The 21,086-nt window shown below is 41.5% G+C and overlaps 1 protein-coding gene across 9 annotated transcripts in view; it reads right to left on the reverse strand.

Annotated features, from left to right (window-relative positions):
• Positions 1-21,086, reverse strand: part of LOC108101166 (brain tumor protein) — a 39,428-nt gene that overhangs the window by 7,063 nt on the left and 11,279 nt on the right. For 2 of the 9 annotated variants that reach the window (XM_017205389.2, XM_017205390.2), the window contains 3 exons: positions 19,739-19,798; positions 6,458-6,718; positions 1,509-4,770 (listed from right to left, as the gene is read on the reverse strand). In XM_017205389.2, the coding sequence (XP_017060878.1) occupies positions 1,509-4,719 (3,211 nt within the window). In that variant the 5' untranslated portion in view covers positions 4,720-4,770; positions 6,458-6,718; positions 19,739-19,798. The other 7 variants (XM_017205391.2, XM_043209344.1, XM_043209341.1 and 4 more) reach the window with 7 other exon arrangements.

A 21,086-nucleotide genomic window follows, 5' to 3' on the forward strand; every position in this document is an offset into this window, starting at 1 on the left:
TGCCACTAACATGGAGAGGGCACAGCATTAAAAACATTCGCCTGATGTACATAAATATCGCCTTGTTTTTTATTTGATATACACATTTTAATATTTATTTAAATTCAATTTGACAACAAATAATTTTTTTTCGCATATAATATAGTAATATAGTTTTAGGCAAAACAACAAATTCGTCCGTGTTGCTTTTAAACAAAGAAACTATTTTAAAATAAATGCCTAAACAAAAAATAGTTCAACAATTAAGAACAAAGATTTCAACTATTTTCAGTGCGTTTAGTTGGTTTTGTTTAAAATTAAGAAACGGAAAAAAGGTTTTTGTCTGCATTATTATTAGGGTTGGTTATTCCATCATTTCTTTCTCCAGTCGTTTTACAATAAAACAATGAAAAAACATAAAAACTAAGCGAGTATAAAAATTGTGAATTGTTGTTTGTGTCGCGGTTCGGTTTTGGGATCGGTTGATTTCGTATAAAAGTAGCAAACATGTCTTAGAAGATAATTAAATTATGTATACATATAAATAATCAGTAATCAATAAGTAGTATAATCAAAAATAATTTATAAACGTAAAAAACAGTTATATAATATATAATGTATCAAATGTTTATGCAATCAAAAATAATAATAACAAACAATTTTCGCAATCATATATCTAAGAATTACAATCAAATATTAATTAATTAATGCTCGATACGCGGTTTCCATTTTTTTTCTTTTCGACATTGTTAAGCGGTTAATTGTTTAATTTATGTTATATTCTTATTTTTTTTTTTTTGTTAATTTTTATGATATTTTTGTTTTTGTTTTGTTTGCAGTCTGCAACGAACATAAAAGTGGAGGGATTTCTTTCTGGTATTTTATAGAGTTAAAAAATTGTCATTTCTTTTGTGTTGTTTTTTGTTTTGTTTGGTGCGCTTTTTTCATCGACGACAGCCAAAACGAATGAGAGACTTGCACGCGAGAGAGGAGGGTTCGAAGTGAGAAGTGTGCAAAGATATATAATATATAGAGTGACGGCGGCGGCACTATACGCTTTGAACATGAACATGAATACACATATATATATTTATCATAAACAAATACACACAAAATAAAAACTAAGCTTAACAGTGTAAATATATATATAAAAAAAATAAAACAAAATTCAACAATAATTTAAAAGATAATAAAAAAATCATTCCAACAGTGTGCGTGTGTGTGTTACTACATAGCGAGCAAAGTCTAAGGCTATGAGAGAGAGAGAGAGAGTGACAGAGATGACAGATCGGCGAAGGAGATAAGGATAAGGGATGTACAGATTACAGTTTTCAGTTTCGATTTCGATTGCGTAGATTTAGAATTAGAGCTGGAGAGACCGCGCAAGTCAGACTATTGAGAACTTAGCTTAGAGCAGTGTTGAGAGCCGGACCACAGATCCTTCTCCATTCCGGACTCCCATCCTTGGAGTGTGTATCTATCTGTGTGTGGGTTTGTGTGTGTGTATGTGTTGTGTTGTGTTTACATACCCACTGGCGCCAATTGGACATAGCGATAGATGTAGAGCCGGTAGTCCTTGCTGGCCAGCACCACACTGCCATCGTCCATGAGCGCCACATCGAAGCACTGGGCGTGCTTCACCTTCGACTCGAGCGCCGAGATCAGCTGGCCGTCCTGCGTGAAGATCGTCAGATTGAAGTTGTTGTGATTGTCCGCGATGAGAATCTCTCCATTCGAGTTGATCCCGACGCCAATTGGATAGTTGGTGATGCCCTCGCCGCCAATCTGACGCAGATACTGGCCCTCGTAGTTGAACACCTTGACGCAGTGCGCCCGATTGTCGCTGATGAAGATCTCCTGCTTGTCGTTCACGACCACACCGTTGGGGAACTCCAGATGCTTCGAGCACCCGAACTTGTGCAGCACATTGCCGTTCTGATCGAAGATGATCACCCGCATCACTTTGCACTCCACCACAATGATCCTGCCCTTGTTGTCCACGGTGACGCCGCGCGGATGCTGCAGTATGGTGGCACCGAACTTCCTCACAAACTGGCCATACTGATTGTAGATCTGGATCTGGTGCGTCGGCGAACGCTCGGTGACGATGATGTCGCCCGAATTGCGCACCACCGCCACTCGATTCGGGTAGAGCAGCTGCGAGTCGCGCTTGCCGCACTCGCCAAACTGGAACTTGAAGCGTCCCTCCTTGTCGAAGATCTGGATGCGGTGGTTGTTCGTGTCCGCCACGATGATGTCGTTCTGGGCATTCACCGCCACGCCGCTGGGCTCCGTGAACTGGCCCTCCATCACGCCGAACTCGCCGAACTTGCAGTGGTAGATCATCTTCTGGCGCTTGATCTGCGACTTGGGCGGATAGATGGTGGCCGAGAGCAGCTTATTGGTCAGATCGAGCAGCGATTCCGAACTCACAGTGCTACCGCCGGCTCCACCTCCACTCACCACCGTTCCGCCGACCGAAGACAGACTGGCGAAGGCATCGGCCACAGCCGAACTGCCGGTGACTCCTCCCGTCACCGAGGAGAAGAGATTATCGCTGCCGCCGTTGCTCCACTTCTCGTACGGATTGTAGTGAGCCACGGTGCTGTTGGCCGATCCATTGCTGCCGCTGTAACCGCCTCGCTTGGGCATCAGTTCACCGAAATGCTGATCCACCGACAGGGCGCTGCGATCGCGTCCGTTCAGCAAGAGTCCGCCGTTGCTGAAGGCTCCGCCGGCTCCACTTACATTCGAGCTGCTGTCCAACAAGCTGGCGCCAGTCAGACCCAATCCCAATCCATGCAGCGACGACTGCGCCTGCAGCTGCTGATGGTGCGACTGCGTCTGGTGGTGACTGTGGTGGCCGTGGTGGTGCGACTGCTGGTGGCCATGGCCATGGTGGTTGCTGCCCGCACTGCTGGCGCTGCTGTTGCTCGCACTCTGTGTGGGTCGGGCAATTGGCGGCTGCTTGCCGTGACCGTTGCTAGTCAGGCTCAGGCCATTGTGACCGCCGTCCAAGCCGCTGGCGCGTATGTAACCGAAGGTGTTGCGAACGCCGGCCTGAATCGACTGGTAGTTGGACATGAACTCCATCTCGAAGGGCATCTGCATCTCCTGGATGCCCATCTGCAGCTGCTGTTCCAGCGATTTGCGTACGAGCAGTGCCTCCGCCAGCAGGGAGGATGGCGGAGCCGGGCAATGTTCCACTGCTTCGCAGGTGGCCATGCCCTTCTCGATCAAGTCGCGCGATCGCAGCTGCCACGAGCTGTTGCTGTTCACCTTGGCCGTGTAGAGGGTCTCCAGTTCCTTGAGCAGCTCCGTCTTGCGTTCGTCCAGCATGGAGGCAAAGAACTGGTGCGTCTCGTTCAGTTCGTTGTGCGCCTTCTGGTATTGCAGCTTCACCTTGGTGAGATTCTGGTCCGAATTGCCGGCAATGCCGACAATCTCGCCAATCTTGCCGCGCATATCGGCGAGCAGGGTCTGCAGCGCCGTCTCATTGGCCGTCGATCCCGTCGAGGTTGTCAGTCCGGGCGACTGCACGTTCTCCAGTTCGTGGAGGCCCGTCGAATGCTCCATCACAATGCACTCCTTGCACACGAGAACGCAGCAGGTGCGGCAGCTGAACTTCAGCAGCTCCTGTTTGTGTCGCAGGCAGAAGAGTTGCCTCTGCTGCTGTTGTTGCTGTTGCTGCTGTGACTGCTGCTGCTGCTGTTGCTGGGAATGCAGTGCACCGTAGATGCTATCTTCCCGCTGTTGCTCCTGGGAATTTGCCTGGGCAGCGGCGGCCAGCACAATCTTCGACAATTGCGACATTGGCTGCGCCGGCAGCAATTGTTGCTGCTGCTGCTGCTGTTGCTGCGAGTCGAGTTGCTGCTGCTGCTGCTGCTGCTGCTGCAGCATCATGGTCAGGGAGCTGGCGTACTTGAACTCATTCGAGGCCGGATTGTTGCTGGGCGAGCCCACGGATAGGGGAGAACCACCGGTGGTGGTGGTGCTCGCCTCGAAACCCTTGATCAGGCACACATTGTGCCCGTTGAAGCAGTGCATGAACTCGTGCGCGGTCACACAATTGGCGCACAGGTAGCTCTGGCAATCGAAGCACTTGGCCACCGCATCGCTGCACTTGCTCTTGCAGGCGGTGCACCGCGGCGGTGATCCATTGGCGGATGTGTTGCTCGACGAGCTGTTGCTGTTGTTGCTGCTGCTGTTGCTGTTGCTGTTGTTGCTTCCCTTGCCGGCTCCCACGACCAGACTGCTGATGCCGGAGTTGCTGCTACTGCTGCTGCTTCCGTTGCTCCCGTTGTTCGAACCCTGGAGATTACTGCCGATGACGCCGGGTCCGCCGTTGCTGCTGCTGACCACATTGTTGGCGCTGATCACACTGCTGCTGGTGCTGCCGCAACCGCTGAGGCCGCTGGTCGAGGAGCTGGACGAGGACGAGGACGAAGACGAGGATGACGACGACGAGGACGACGAGCAGGAGGATGAGCTGGCCGATGAACTGGACGACACCGAGGCCGAGATCGGATGGTGGCCATTGATCACCGTCACCTCGGAACGCGACTTGACGCTGCTCCCGCCCGTGTACTCATCACTGCAGATCGCCGAGTCGCTGGCCGGTGGCGATGAGCCGCTCAACGTGAGCGGTGAGTCTGAAAGGTAGCCGGCGTGTTCGTACGATTCAATCGAGTTCGCTCCACCGCGCATCGAGTCCAGAGATGGTGTCGGTGAGGACGCCATCTTTGTGGTGTAATTGCCGTCTGTGGCTCCGTTTACCTTTAGGAGTAACAGCTGCAATGAAATATAAGCAAGGTAGGAATTTATTATATGCTGTTTAAAACATTTTAAAACATTATCATAGGATACTTATTTGATTTTAAATATTTATTTATATTTATATCACTGTCATTTCATTTCCTTTTTTCTTTGCTTAAACAACCAATTTCCCTTCCCTAAATCAGACTAACCCATTAGTCACCTGCGGCCCTTGTCCTTTATCCTTATGAGTCAGCAGCTCCTCCACTTGAACCGAAACGTTTTGGCATTTCCATGACCCCTCCCCTCCCTCCCTCCTCACCCTCCCCCCAAAACAAACAAATGTGCCACACCCCTCGTAAAGTGGGGCCCCCTTTTTCTTAGTCATCCCCTTTGTTATCATAATTTGTAGTTAATTGCCTCCTGCCAAACTGGCATGCCTAATCCCCTAAAGCGCGACAGCTGTGACCCGTGTTTTATTAAACATCTTCGAAGACAGTTGAAAGGTATTACTATTACCCAACCACTCCCCCCGAAATGGAATCGAATCAAACTAGGAAACACACGCCCCCACGCAATGCTTTTAAAACACAATTTCAATTTCTTACGCCAGAGCGAAGAGCAAAGCTAAAAGTGAAGCTGGCTGTACGCCGCAGTCGGGATAAAAGGACTTTGACCGGGAAGTGGAAATCCCGCCCCTTACTTATTCACTACTGGCCCCCCAAAAAAACCGAACACCCAAACCTTTATCCTTCGCTCGGTGACGGACACAAATGCAATAAACGCACGCACAGACAGAAGGACACCCCGTAATCATAATTCTGCTTCCCCTTTTCGCTGCCTTCGCGGTTCGTTGCCTTCGAGAAGAAACGCGAGGAGTCGAGGGGGAGTAACGAATAAATGGGGAGTCTCACAACAAACCACCGTCGCAGAAAGTAAACACAACAAAAAAAAAAAATATATTCTGGGAGCCCCGGAGAAACTTCTCTAGATTTCCAGAGCAGGCGAAACTTCCGTCAACAAGAAAATCAACGTATAAGGCAATTGAAGTGAAAGCCAAGAGAGAGAAACGGAAAATCAACCCCGAAAAATGCGCCCAAGGGGGGGGAAAATGTTGTATGCCGGAGGGGATGGGGGAAAAGGGACTGCAACTGTCTAGACTGAATGTACATTTATCATGCACACACACACACCCGTGCCAAATGCCACTCACAGTAGTCCCTAGAAATCCTTTCTAATTTCACAAACATTTTCATTTTCGTTTCGAAGGAAACTAATTCTGTTCCCAATCATTTTTACTAGGTAAGGAAAATTCCATTTCTAAGCCCTTAATATTATAATATTTATAAGAATTTTGTACTAACGTATTACTTATTATATTTATCCCAAATTTGGATACTTTTTATTTGGCTAACTAAGCTATGCATTTTAAATGCATTTAAGTTTATGTACAATGTTTTCTTTAGCATACAAATGTAAGTATTTTTTTATATTTAAAACAATTTAGAAAATATTTTTTTTAAATAATCATAAAACTAAAATAAGCTTATAAAATTTGTATGGAAACATTTGCTGCCTCTTTTGAATTAGAATGCTCCTTTACCCTCAATTCTCGTAATCCCTGATAACCAATATCTAACGGTAATTTTCCCTACAACATAAGCCTTGCACAAAACAAAAAAAAAAGAAGAAAAACTCGTTAAACGGAGATAAGCCGACTTACCTTTACTGTTTTTTGTCGTATTTTGTTGTAAAATTTTCTATATTCCAGTTGCGTTTCCTGGTTGTTTTTGCTGTTGTCACTTCTTGTTGCTAGTTGGTGTTGCTTTCTCGCTTTCTCGCTCTTTCACACTACGCAGTCTATATAATAAATTGCGTGGGATGGTTGCCGTTGTTGTTTTTATTGTTGCAGTAACAAGTTGAAACAAATTTGTGTAGCATACTTTCTAGTGCTGTCAGTTAATTGCGTTTCGCGCACAAAAGGCTGCAATGGAAAAAGAGCACGAATATTATTAGGAAGGATAATTGAATGCAAGGTTAATAGAGTTTTTTTACTTTATATTTCTCGTTTATTACAGTGACGTGCGCGGGTTGATTTTCCGGCAAGGACACCACTGCAAGCAACAACAAAAATTAAGCTAAAATGTTTGCTGTCTATGTACAATTGCGTCTGTGACGTGAATGCGACGCGTTTTCCTGGGAAACTAACTCTGCGCATAATGCAGCGACCCGGGTAAAGCTCAGGTTCCGACAGCAGCAGCGACGCCGACAGAGGCAGAGAGCGGCAAAATGTCCTGGGGATTTTCCTGCACCGAAAAAAAACCAACAACAAACGAGCCAGTTGCAGCAATGCAATGCAATTGCTATTCCCGTCTGAGATTTTTTTGTCGTCTGGAATTTAACCAAAGAATCTCCTTGCGAAATACAGTGGGCGAAATGGCTAGAAATTGTCCGGGAAAAATCAATACATCCTATTTACATTTACAAAGAGAGCGGTAGCGACGACGAGCCCAAAAAAGAGCGCTCTTTTTGCCGAACTGTTGAATGCCGGCTGCAAAAGCAACAATACAACTGCACACTTATCACCACCCTCTTAGTGCCACCCCCTCTCTTTGCTTATGTTTTAGCCACCCCTAAAACAATATGGCGGCCACTCACCCACAACAAAACAAAAAAAAAAAAAGGAAAACCTGCCCTCCACCCACTGAAAGAGCAACAATTTTCCACGGCAAAAGATTTTTTGCGAGCGCTACAGGTTGCGTGAGAGTAAGTTGAAGAGAGAAAGCACAGAGCGGTTAAAATGGAACGAGAGATGGAAGGCCCAGAGAGAAGAGCTGCAAGCAGGAAGCGATAAACGATAACTACACAAGAAAAAATCCGTTCGATGTTAAACAAAACTGCAGTCTAAACGAAACGAAAAATAAATATTTTTTAATGTTGTTTTGGCATTCAATACTTTTAAGTAAAAATATATTATCTAGTCGTAAGCAATACAATAAATCAGGAAACATTTTTTCCAGTGTACGGCCTGCGCATGTTTTTCTTCCCATTTTGGGCAACGACCGCATCCAAAAGCAATAAAAACAAACGTTCTCTCACATTCCATTTCTCCCACACAGCCCCTCTCTCTTTCTCATATCACTGTTCTATGCTGCCCCAGAACATTCGAGAGGAAGAGACTACTATGCTAGAAATGACGTTGCAGCAGCATCATCGCATTCACATCTCATCAACATAACTGCATAGCGAAAATTTCTGTATACCGGCAGACACGGCAGCGGGAAAAAGACGACAAACAGAAGAGGGCGGAGAGCGGAAGAGATGAGAGGAAAATAGCCAGACGACAGGCACATAAATCCGGACAGGGAAAACAGACACACACTCTTGCAAATACATAAATACAGATTTACACGTGTAAAATAGCGGCATAATCTTTTTTCTGCAACATTACCAACTGTTGCAAATCGAGGAAAATGAGGGAGGCCAAACAAAATTTGCGAAGATCTTTAAAAGGTATCGATCACTCACTTTAGCACTTTTTGCTTACACCTGACACGCACTCACATGTATTTATACTCATCGGAACCTGACTCATAAATTTACCACCGGCAATTTCAACAAATTAGTTAATAAATACAAGAATAGCACCAAAACGTCACTGCTCAAAGGGGCAAAGCGGCCACCTTGCTTGCGAATACCCTTCTTATCTTTTACGCTTGGTAGTGTTTAGTTGTTTATGATTAGTATTTATACGGTAATTTGATTTTAAACAACTACAAAAAAATTTTTTTTCTTTTATTAACTTAAGTTAGTATTGAAATATAACTAACTTTAAGTAAAAATACATATTTATCGGTTGTAGAAGAGGAAATGTAGGGGGGCTGATAATGAGTGGATTGTCTATTGATTAGATTAGCAAATTTTGTGGAGATAGATAGGAGACAGAAAGCAGACAACAGAAGTTGGTGTTAAATTGGTTTGGGCCAAATCAAACTGACAGTTGGATTGTATATCATGACAAGATTAATATCATTTGGGGCCACGGGCCATTAAAAGAATTGTATCGTCTCCGCTTTACGAAAAGAGGGAGTGGGGTGTATGCCATATGTTTTACTTGACGCTCTTTTGGGGCGGAAGACAGAGGGGTCCACCAACAAATTCCAGACCGCTTGTAAAAGTGTTTAAAAATAGAGCGGGCTAATAATCAGAAATGCGAGTGCAGTGCACTGAGGGCGTGCCCGAACCCCCCAATTCCCTCTGCCACCTTCCACAGAAAAGAAGAATAATTGAGGGAGGGCAGAAGAAAGACTGAACAAGAAAGGGAGCAAAGCGAAGCAAAAGAATCGACGTGGTTACCCCATGTGAGAAGTGGAACAAACTGCGCACAGGCATTACTAATGCAAAACAATTTGTACAAGATTATAAATTTCATGGCTCTGGGGAAGTAGAAAGAAAAGAAAACCAAACAAGGCAATGCGATGTGCTGATGACGATGATTATGGAAAAAATAATGATCAGGAACAAGAGCGGATACAGCGCACCAAGTTCAAGCCAAATCTTGAGTGTGGGAGAAAAAAAGGGGGATACAACCCAGTACAGTCGAGCCTTAATAAATCAGATTTCATACCAGTCATAGATAGCTATCTCGGCCTTTGGACAAGAAATGTTCAACAATTCTATTTTTCTATGATTCTGATTCTGTTTCCCTATAGGTCAATTATTTATGAGATGATAAAAACTTCGAGAATATACCTATTAAATCAGGTTGAATTTATTGAAGTACCACTGTAATTCCACAAAAATGCAAAACGAACCACAACACCAAGAGAAGGAAGTGAGGAAAGAAGCAGGGCGAACGTTCTGGTTCTGCAGCAAAATAAACAAGGCTGTATGTTCAACTTCCATGCATTCCCCTGCGGAGTGATTTTGGGGTTGCAACTGCAGCAGAGTTCAATGGTACCAAAAGCGGCAATACCAGCAACAAAAAAAAAGGCAATTAGCATGACACATACACCCACAGATAACGATGGTCAAGATATTGGCAGTTAAAAGTGGATATTCACATTTAAAAATGCATTTATGTTAAGGTGTCTTCTGATGAGAATCAAATTGGATTATTGCATTTTTATTAAATACATACTTTTGTGAAAATTATACTAATAAAAGTAAACCAGTTTTGATTTTGCATAATAATTACATATTTCAAAATAAATAAATTTCAATTATTGCTACTGTGAGTTAATTTGTTGTTTGACACCTCTCAATTTAACGACGTTCTTTTATTTCTATAAACGGAATAAAATTACGTAAGCTTTAATTTAGAATTAGTTAAATTTAAACCAGTTATTGCTTTGCTTGTTTTTCTGTTTGGTTTTTAAACGCTCTAAGCCATCTTGAGTATGTACTATTATTTTGGCCCCAACTATATGCAGAGGATACAGAACCATTCAACTGCAGCGAAAAATAAAAGAGAAGCCCAGCACAAAGAGCAAGCCATAAAACAGAACAAAGAAAACTACCTTTACCTGCTCGAAACACAGACACACACGATTTCTTCTAAGCGAGACAACAACAAATATGCTGTCAGTTGGCAGATAAAATATCCGTTCCGATCCCAATTCCAATCTTCAATCCTCATCCCATAACAACCATCCCATGGCATCCTCAGTTCGAACGCAAAGGCACCGCCAGCATCACGACCGCTGCCTTGGTTCGATGCAAATTACGATACAGTAGATACTGGCAAAAGGAATCGGAGGGAAAATTACTATATGACTTTAAGATGGAATTAAAATAATCCAAATTGCGTGGACGTGTGGACTCTACACATACTAGGTAAAAGTCTCAAAAGGTTCAGATATGGTTAGTTCTTTTTCATAAATATAAGATTGTTTTTCTCCTATTCAGAGCCACCTACATTATTATATCGTTGAGTACCTCCTGATCTTCACTGTAATCCCCAGAGAAATTCGTCGAATTCTGCGACGTTTGCTCCTCCCGCATTTCGAGTAGTTTTTTTTTTGTTAATTTTTTTTCCCGACAACGACGCCAGCTATGCGTCAGCCGAGATGCGACCCCCAAAGCAGCAGCTGCTGCTGAATGAAATTGACTTGACGCATTTTATTGAAGGAGACAATGGGCAAAAAACGAAACCAAAAAAGTCTGCACAAGGGAGTTTTATTGTTGCAAAGAGGAGGAGAAGAAAGGAAGAGGACAAGGAGAAGAACAGCAGCATCCAATTTAGCAGAGGGTCCCGAGATCCCAGACGCTCTTCCTCGTCATCTCCCTCCCATTCTCCCATCTTTCTTTCGTCGGTCGTTCTCCCACGATTGTTCTCTTCTCCCTCCCACTCGCATCAAAGACCCCGCAGGTCAACGGCGTCGTTGCAGTTCTTGTTCTTTTTTTTTTGTCTCCTCTGTTTTTTTCTGCACAACATTTTTCTTTCTTACTGCGCTTTGTAGTGTCTGTGGTTCGTTAGCTACTTCTTCATCGTCCTCTGCTCTGCTGCTCTGCTTACGGGAGCAAGCGAGAAGGCATGTGTCTGTGTGTCCTGGCTTCGACAGTGGTGGTAGGAAATATCGAGACAACCTTGCACAGGTACAGTGTCGGCTGAGAACAACTCGAATATTCCAACATGTTTTAAAAATCTTAAAAGTCACGATAAAATGATATGTTTTAGATTTGTTTCCCAACACGTTTATGGGTGATTTTTGTTTTCCTTTAAGATTACTAAACCATTTATCCTTACAAGCTTTTTCTGACAACAAATTGTAAGTCATTCTGCTACATTGCATACTTCAAAAAACTTCGCGTTTTAAGTGAAAAAATATGTAGGGTTCTCTATTACTTTACAAAAGATAAAAACAAAATTACTTTTTAAAATAAAAGAAACGAAAACTATATAACACGTAAAATGTATCTAAAAACTCATAGATAGTGAAGGCTGAACAGAGTATCTACAAGTTACATAGATAACAAAAAGAATTCCTGTTGACTAGTATTTTTTAACCTCTTAATTCTCATTTTAAAGGAAGTTCAACCGTAGATGCACTCGTCTGCTAACCAAACTTGCTATCTTCTACTGCTGCAATCAAGTGGAACGTGTTCTTAGTTCACCTCGTTTGCGTGTTAACTTTCGATAAATATTTACTATCTGCTTTAACATTTTCAATTAGAGATGTACCAATTTTGGGTTCCCTATGTTATCTATTACGTGGTTACAAAGCAACGCTCACTGATAATGGAAACATACAAAACAACACAAAGTAGAAGAAAAAACGAAATTGGTACAGCAATGAAGAGCTGGCGAAGATTGGCGAGGGAACGACCCCGACCGAGTTCTAGAAAATCTCAGAAAATAACAAAAACAGTACAGGAAATGCATTTTACATAACGCATTGGGTTGCGATGGCGAATCAATTGGAGATGGCCCGAATCGCTGATGAAAGGATCGTAAACGTATCTGAATTGTAAATCAGAAGATCTTCGAAACGTCTGTGAATTTACAGTGATCACTGGGTGAACAATAATGATCTATTGAATTTCAATATTGGGAAACAAATTCAGAGTACAGTTGTACCTGTTTATAAATACTCAGTAAAGTCTCGACTTGTAAGAAAAACAGCAAGCTAAAACAAATTGTTTATACTTTAATGATAAACATGTTTCCAAAGTGGAAAGCAAATTCAATGGTAAGCGATTCTCAGTTGCCAAGAGCACATTCATATACGAATTCTCTAATCTAATATCTGGGCTGTTTCTAAATCCCGCTTCCGAGTGACTACTGCAATCAGTTCCACATAAAGCCCGGCTGGGCGACAGCTTTTAATCAGTAAGCGTAGCTTTTTAGCTCTGCTGGCGTCACCAAATCGAGCGTGAAACAAGACACATGGAATATACACATACGAATGTATGTTTATATGCAGCATTTTGATATTTTATGTTTCGTCTTACCGTTGTGTGTGTATTTATTTATTTTTAAAACCACACAACCGAGATAGGAACAAATTTTAAACACGTTTTAAGTTTTTTTTTCTGATCTTGTATTTTTGCTTTCGGCGTAAATAAAACAGGCACTCACAGACCGGCAGTTTGTATAATAATGAGAAGCCCCAAGCGTGGCTCGCACGTCGATCAGTCTGTCAGTCTACAGTGATTAAATTTAAAGAACATTACCGTAATAATTTTTGTTTAAAATACACACAGAAACAAGAAAACAATCTCGCGTTTATTCTTCCGCATCGCGGCGGCAACAGCAACAAATACAAGTACGAAAACAATAACGATATCGACAAAAAAAAAGCCATGAACAACAGTCGCCGAGAGTTGAATGTTGGAGGAGAATTGTTTAAACAGTTGGGTCGCAATAAATAGGCTCGACTCTCGGACTTTTTGGTCGCGGGGGAAGGTCGTCGAGCATTGAGTTGAAGGAAGTGAGCACTCCTCTGGCTCAAAAGGTTGTTAAACCATTTTATCATTATCAGAGATTGTTTGCTTTCGTAATTACAGTGGCTATTGGCCAAGGGAAGTTGCGAAAGTGTATTTCGTAAACTTGATAAAATGTTTAACTGCTTCGTTGTTAAGCACAAAAAGTGTAATCTGCATATATTGAGTGTTTTTAGTCCGTTACAAGATCCTTTAAAGTACCGACGGTTTTTTTTTTTTTTAATTTTTTCGGTTTTTTTTTGTACAGAAGGACTTTCTACTGGTCACAAATTGCTGGCCGCGAGTATGGAAAGCACAGACATTGGCGCAAAACGAAATAAGAAATGAGATAATAATAACAAAAAGCGTAGAAACGTAAAAAGTTAAAGCAAACAACAACAATGCGCGCGGCCGATGAAAAGAACAAACACACACTCAAAGAGGCACATAAACAGCCGTCGAAAGGAAGCGAAGAGGAGGGGAATAGACAAGAAATAAATGTTTTGTTGCATTGCAGCAAACAGCAACAATGCAAGTGATGCGCCGCCAGAAAGAGACAGCAAGGCACGAAGAAGCGCAGCAGGAAAAGGCAACACCAACACACACTCACTCACATACAGTCACGCACTCACGTACGCGATTCTAAACAAGTTGATGAACTCTACGGCGGCAGAGACGCCAACGTTAGCGTCAGCATCAGTGGAAGAGGAAGAGCAGCAGAACTAAACAATTTGTTTCTTGCGTTCGTTCTTTTATGTTTGTGGTTTAAATACTAATATTTTCCGCATTTATTACGTTGCATACGTACATAGGCTAGGTATGTGTATGTTTCGGGTTGCACTTAGATTTACTTATTATTCCACTAGTATTAATACTTTTTATTGCTTTTTTCGCACAGTTCACACGCACACACACGCAGCAGTAGTTGTGTTGTATGTTCTCTCTGAGCGCGACGGTATATGAACGAGCGAGCGCCAAACCGTTGTTCATCCGGCGAGTGTTAAGAACTGAATGAGAATGAACCAGCATGGCGAAGAAGAATTTTACAAGACGCGGAACGAGGAACAGAAACGAGCTGGAACGAAACGAACGAGCCAAGCCGACAAACGGACAACAAAAAAACTCACTCAACCAGTTATTGCCAGCGGGAGAGACAAAGAACCATCCAGCGAGAGCGAGGGTAAAGAGAGCGGGAAATCTAGTTTCGGCTCTGCAGAACGCCAAGGGGAATACAGTGGCAATTGGAACGGCTATGTATGTATGTAGATGCTAGGCAACGCCGGCTGCGCTGCCAGCGATGAGACTGACCTCTGACAACCTCCTACACTCGCATACGTACATATCTCTATGTTTGTATGTACTCGAACAGAACATAAATTGCGCGAGGGAGCAGTGCACTCCAAGTATTCCGGGCTCTGTATGTACATATACATGTATACGAGTGGGAGTGAGCTGCACTTACAAAGAGAGCAACAAAGAAGAAGAACAACGAAGAGCTGGCGACAGAGGAGGCCGAAAAAAGAAGGGCTGCGAAGCGCGGAAGCAGCGGAGAATGCAGAAAATAACACTGGTCGTGGGGCAATTTGTACAATCTCTTGATTTTGAATGGTAAAACCCCATGCATAGAACCAAGGCAGTGAGTCAAAAGATTATCATTCACATTTATTTTTGGGTTTGTTTCGCCATAAATGATTATACGGTTTTTAATTTGCATAAATTGAGATTTCGCGCAAAAGTGTCATAATTTAAATGAAACCAGAACTGGAAATAATTACAGGTCTCGGTCTGGATTAAATAATGGAGAGGTTCCTGAAATTTGAATTCTTTTGAAACCAAGAATGGCTTTTGTGTGTTTTAATGAAGTCAGAAAAACGGTGAGTTTTTGAAAACATAATTTATTGCTTTTTTGGATTGGGACATTTTTTTATGAAAATCTACTTGTCTTAATGATTGTAGGAAATCCACTGTACAGTGCCAAACTAATTCTTTTGCTTCGGGGGTAGAAAGAACCGACTATAAAGACCAGATATCGTTGGACCTGTTGTAGAGTAGTAGTCAGTCTAAGCTTGTGTATAAGCCAGTTTATCTTTTTATGGTCATTACCAACTAGGCTAGTTTACAACTGGTGACTTTCCTATACCGCTGATGCAATAGGAATGTGTGTGAAAGAGAGAGAGAGAGAGGGAATTAGAAAGATGGGGGGACAAGGTAAAAGTCTGCGCGCTTGCGTCATGTGCGTTTTTCAACGTTTTTCTGATCAAAAGAATAACGTGGAATGGCAACCGCAGACGTCGACGTCCGGGGACTTTGGAGAATAAACCAGTCTAGAAACGCCGCTCGGCTCTATAATTATGCTGCTTGTTCGAGTATGTATACATCATGCATACAAATACAGCCAAATACATACATACATACAGACAAAAGTACACCTATATACTGGCTCTGCTTCAAAAGGGCCTTAAACTTTGTTTAAAGTCAAGGTCAGTGATTTCTTGTGCGCCAATTGCGATGGTATCGCTCGTGAGGCTGCGTGAATCACGCACTGACACATGTCGTACTCTCTATAGCACACATTTCTGAAATCCTAACTTATCATTGAGTAACTTGACAATCAGCCAAGGTTATGATTTTTCGCCAACTCCTCCAATTCTATTTTTATATTTTGTGTCTTGAGTTGAGAGAATAAACAACTATTGTAATGATAAATATACATTTGAATTCATTTGAATAATTCTGTTATTTTTGTTGCCGACTCTAAAATTATTTGAATGAAAATAGTATATTGTTTGAATAAAGTTTATAAAGACTTTACAAGAATCTTTGCATCAAGAAAAAAGGATTTGATCATCTTCTTAGAAAAATTGGTAATCCGAAGAATTCATTTAGAACTCCATTACGTATTTGTAGGCGAAAAAGATACTTTGAATCATTAAAAATAAATACACCAGTCGACCTCGAATATGCATCAAACATTTATCCTGTCTGTGTTTACTATCCTTAAATCGGATTGTTGATCCTCCAGGGAATGTTAAAGCCTCGATTTTCGAAACCGAAACCTTTTTTTTGTTTTCTTTCTTGATTAAACCCGTCTGAATTCCCGGAATTGATGGGTTCAAGTGGTTTTCTGGAATGGGAAGAAGATACTGCTGCTGCTGCAGGAAAACAAGTGTACATATATCTGTTCCGTTTTCTCAGCCTCCCAATGTGATCGATATGTCCATACAGTCGTATTGCCGTCTCTGTCCCGCCGACAGAGCCACAACTTTTGTCCTTGCCCGCGGTTCATGAACCTCGACTTTACTCCTCTGACGAACGACGTGCTTAAAGTAGCAAAAAGATACGGCAGCAAAAAAATCCAGCAAATACGAAACAGCACAAAAAAGCAGGCCGTCAATGGCAAAGAAAAAACAATTACGCCAAGCGTTGAAATATTTTCGCTACGGGCAGAAAATATACAGTTGAACTTCGCAAAACTGGAATATATCGGCCCACAAAACATTTACTAACCAAGCAATAATAAAAAATACAGAATAGCATTTAAGTGACATTTTTAAGATTTATTTAACGAACATAGAACACATGCGCATAAATATGTAAGCTGTAAAAACTTTGACTTGTAGTAAAACATGTATGCAACTCAAATATTTAGGTTCAGTTAACAAAATTTAATGGCAATTGGAAAAATTTGCGTATGTGTACTTAAATCTAAAACAAACCTTGGCACAAAAAAAAATATGTGCAAAGTCATAAATGTATTCTAGGCGTTGGCAAAACATATGTTTTAGTGTCATGGAAATTAAATTAATTTTAATTACTTCTTACTTTACCAAACACTTTTCTTGTTGGAAATAAAAACCTTATTTAGTGATGTTGTTTCCCTTAAAAACATAACCCCTACAATATTTTGATTGAGGGGCAAGATTTGTTGACAACTGAAATGTAATGATTTTAAGAAATTCAAATTGCAATATCTTTTTTCGAATGGACGGGGGATTTATATTAGTCCTCGACACGGCAGCGTTCATTAGAAGACCGACTTTAGCCTCAATAGTTTTATTGCCATATTGACAGACAATTCAATAACCCGGCCAGCCAGGCTAATTTCCAATAAGCAAGAGTGAGAGGGTCGAAAAAGAAATTGAAATGAGGGAGGGGGACGGCGAACGAGCGATCCCTTTTAGCAGCTGTCACACACCAGATGTTTCCCTTGATCGGAGGGGGAAAACCCAACCCATAAACCATATAAAATACAACAAAAACAACAAGAGCAGCGAACGATCACATATTTGTTATGGCTCTTTCAATAATTTTTGGGAAAGACGATGGGCTGGAACAAAAAAAAAAAATGTGACACTTGAAACCGGAAATTAGCAGCAGCATGAGCTGCAGCTGTCGCTCTCTCTCTTTCCCTCATGATCGCCCCGTCTCTGTCGCTCATTTTAATGCCAGGTGAAGTCGGGTTTTTAAGCGCTACATATCATTCGATCGAGCCTCTCTTACAAAAGCAGGAAGTGGTGGAAATTCTGAAAGTGTTGCATGCTCTCTTCTCATCTATAAAACACATTTGTTAGTTCTTATGTCACTAATGGATCTGCGCGTTAGTATTATAAACAGTTAGTTACACCTTTTGGTTCCGGAACATGACCGATTTAAGCATGGCATAATTATTGTGAGTTCTTTCGATTGTTGTTTTTATAACCCAGAAACAAATATAGTTTTAAGGTTAAAGATTCTTTATTAAGGTATAGTATACTATACTAAAACTAGTTTTGGGGTTTGTTTTGGACATTTTGAAATACAAAACCAGTAATTACAGAAAATATGAGACTTATCCGTGACTATAAGATTCTTAATAGGGTTTCATTATAAATTCTTAATTTGATTAAGCAACCGAATACTAAGAATAATAATCCAACGAACGCCAAACAAAAAAACAAATCATGTTTGGAATTTCTTAGTTTTCTGTTTACTTTTTTTGTCAGTTTAAATTTTGAGGAATTGAGTACGTAACCTTAGCCACTTGGCCCGCATACGGTTGGGGATCTCTTGGGGACACTTTTGAAGGTTCGAGGCCGATCGTTCTCGGTTTTCAACGCCCACCATATCCCCTTACATTAAAGCTAATGAGGGCACTTTATTGAACTCTCTTCTGCCGTCTGGCCCCCTTATTTCTTTTCTTTCTTTATTTCGGTGTCTTCCCGCTGTGTTTTTTTTTTTTTTTTCTGCACTGACCTCATAATTCGCATTAAACTACTAAGCGAAGAAGACGCCCCCTCAGGAAATTTCAATCAGCTTGTTGAAACCCGAACTTCAATTTGAGCTCTTTTTCTTGCTGCTCCCCTCTTTCTTTCCATGTTTATTTGTGTTTCTCGGAAAGTTCACAATTTTGGTCAAAATGTTGCGAAAATACTGTTGCGAAGGGGGCGACAAGAGACTTTAAACTTTTAGCTAGAAGCGAATGGCAAAACCCCAAAAAAAAAAAAAAAAAATAAATAAATAAAAAAAAAAAGAGGTAGAGTGAAATACAGAGACAGCCTTAAAATGACATTAGTTCGGACATAATAAATAAAACGTTAACAGACATAGAAAAAAACAACAGAGCCAAGAGTCAACGAACGGCTAAAAAATTCACGAACTTGAAAAAGTGTGTGGCTAAAACGTTGACGTCGACGTCGACGCAGGCAGAACGGCGATGTCAATAAACCAACTAACCGGCGACCTGCGGACCATGAATAGGCAACAAAAACCAAAAAAAAAATAGACAGAAAAAAAGTCACAAACTTGTTGCTATCGCACAGCAAAATTTGGCATTAAAACATCGAAAAGTGAAATAAAATCTGTGGTTCCATCAGCACAATCTCTTGATAAATGTCCTGCGGTTAAATAGACGACGACCTTTGGAAAGGAAGCGGAAACCGCAAGCTACAAGTCGAGGTCAAAAGTATCGACCAAAAAATATCCTGTTTGATCTCAAGAAACTCTATTGCAAATGTTTTGAAAGTAGGAGAAAATAGGAACTATAAATGTTTAGTTATCAGTTAAATAAAAATAATATTTTTTTATATATTTTGAACGAATAAAATATACCCTTTATGTATAAAAGTGTGCCAGGTATAAGAATATAAATAATAACAGCATTAGCACATGTTTCGCATTCGATATGTGGGGTCCCATAAAACATCTCCATCTCTTTCTTGGCATACTCTGTCTCCCTCTAAAGGGGCACCCGCATGGCATACAAATGAGAAGAAGAGGAGCTACTCCAGACATCAGACGCGTACGTGAGATATGATGAATAAGCCAACGTCCGTCCCTTTTTCCGCCTTTCCCATTATAACTCACTCCATTGAGCTTCGCTTCACATGCTGGCAGGTATTGGGTTTCTAGTACGAAGGACACACGGCCGAAAAAACGAGACAGGAAGATGCCAAAGCGGTCTCCAGATAGATTTATTGTCTATGCGGTTGTATAAAATAAGTCCGACAAGATAGACCAAACTAACCCAACGCTGAATACCCTTCCACCTTTACAACATTAGCATTCAAATGTTCTAAGTTTTAATACATTGTATGAAACTTACCGCATAATCTACTCAATGTCAGTCGTAATATTTCAACCGTAGGTCAAGTTTAACAGGTTTCTAAAAATAAATAAAAATAGTTAAACATGTTAGATTTGATGATTTTTTTTTTAAATGACAACATATTTGATTACAGGAAAAAAAGTATTTGTTATTTATGAATCTCTATGAGTTTTGCTTATACATAATTATAATTGAGTTGTTAATATCTTTCCATTATTGTCGGCCAAATTGTTGAACAGATAATAAAGCCATTAGGTAGAGTATAAAAGCCCTTAAGTACACGCATTATTTCCAACATGTCCTTTGGATCTCCCGTACTTTCTCTTCCTTTCCTTTTTTTGATTTCGTTTGCTCTGCGAAACACTTTACGTTAATTATGCTCTGTACACAAAAAAAAAGCATCCCTGCGGGTGATTTCGGGTGGGAGTTGGGTAGTTTAGGCCTCATTTAAGAGCTTTGTCACTGCGGCCTGCTGCCCAAGGTGGGATTTCTATGTGTGGGATGTTCTTATGTAATTGATGAACGTTGTTAATTATGCCCGGCTTTAACTGTCACTTTTAGGGCAATTTCTCAGCTCGAGTGGTTTAATGAAAAAGGGGGTGGTGGGCGGTTGTCTGGAGGGATGAGACCTTTCTCACCTGAAACTCTTGCACAGTTGGGATTTTACTTGAGGTGGATTTTAGTTTTGACTTTTAAATGTATTCATTGAAGTATATATAGTACATCCTTGACCTCGAAGTTGTAACAAATACAATAATAAAATCCTATGGTCTCCTAAAGCTTTAGTGGTTTTTTAAATAATCTTAAAAACATATAAGAAAGGATTCAGAAATCAGCAAGTGGCAAACCAAATATGTATGTGGGCTTCCAGCAAACTTACGACTTAAACTTGGCTTAAACTCAGAACACAAATTGACCTGTGTGTTTGGGGGGAGGGAAGGAGAGGGGGATAGATAATTGGTCCCCGGAGCTATAGCCTTCCTTTCTGGTTTTCTTCTCGACTCGGTTCAATGCCGCTGTTCCAGTTACCATTCCGTTCCCCAAGCGCCCAAAGTTCGCGATCTTCACACGCGCAAAAAAAAAAACAAAAAGGGGGTGGCGAGGTCAGAGAAGGGGGAAGGGGGGTATAATGGTAGATAGGTTAGCTAAGCGTCTGTTTCTGTTCTTTTGTTTCAAACTCGTTTATTGGCTCTACCTAGGCAAGCATTTCAACTTTCAAAAAGAGCCAAAGTCAGCGCCAGGTTATAGTACCCACATACATATATATCTCTATATATGTATGTAAACATATATAGTGCTGGGTTATATATATATGGGTATATGTGCTTTAGACCCCGTGACTCCG

This window comes from Drosophila ficusphila, unplaced genomic scaffold (assembly GCF_018152265.1).
Source record: "Drosophila ficusphila isolate 14025-0441.05 unplaced genomic scaffold, ASM1815226v1 contig_127, whole genome shotgun sequence".
NCBI classification, from domain to species: domain Eukaryota; kingdom Metazoa; phylum Arthropoda; class Insecta; order Diptera; family Drosophilidae; genus Drosophila; species Drosophila ficusphila.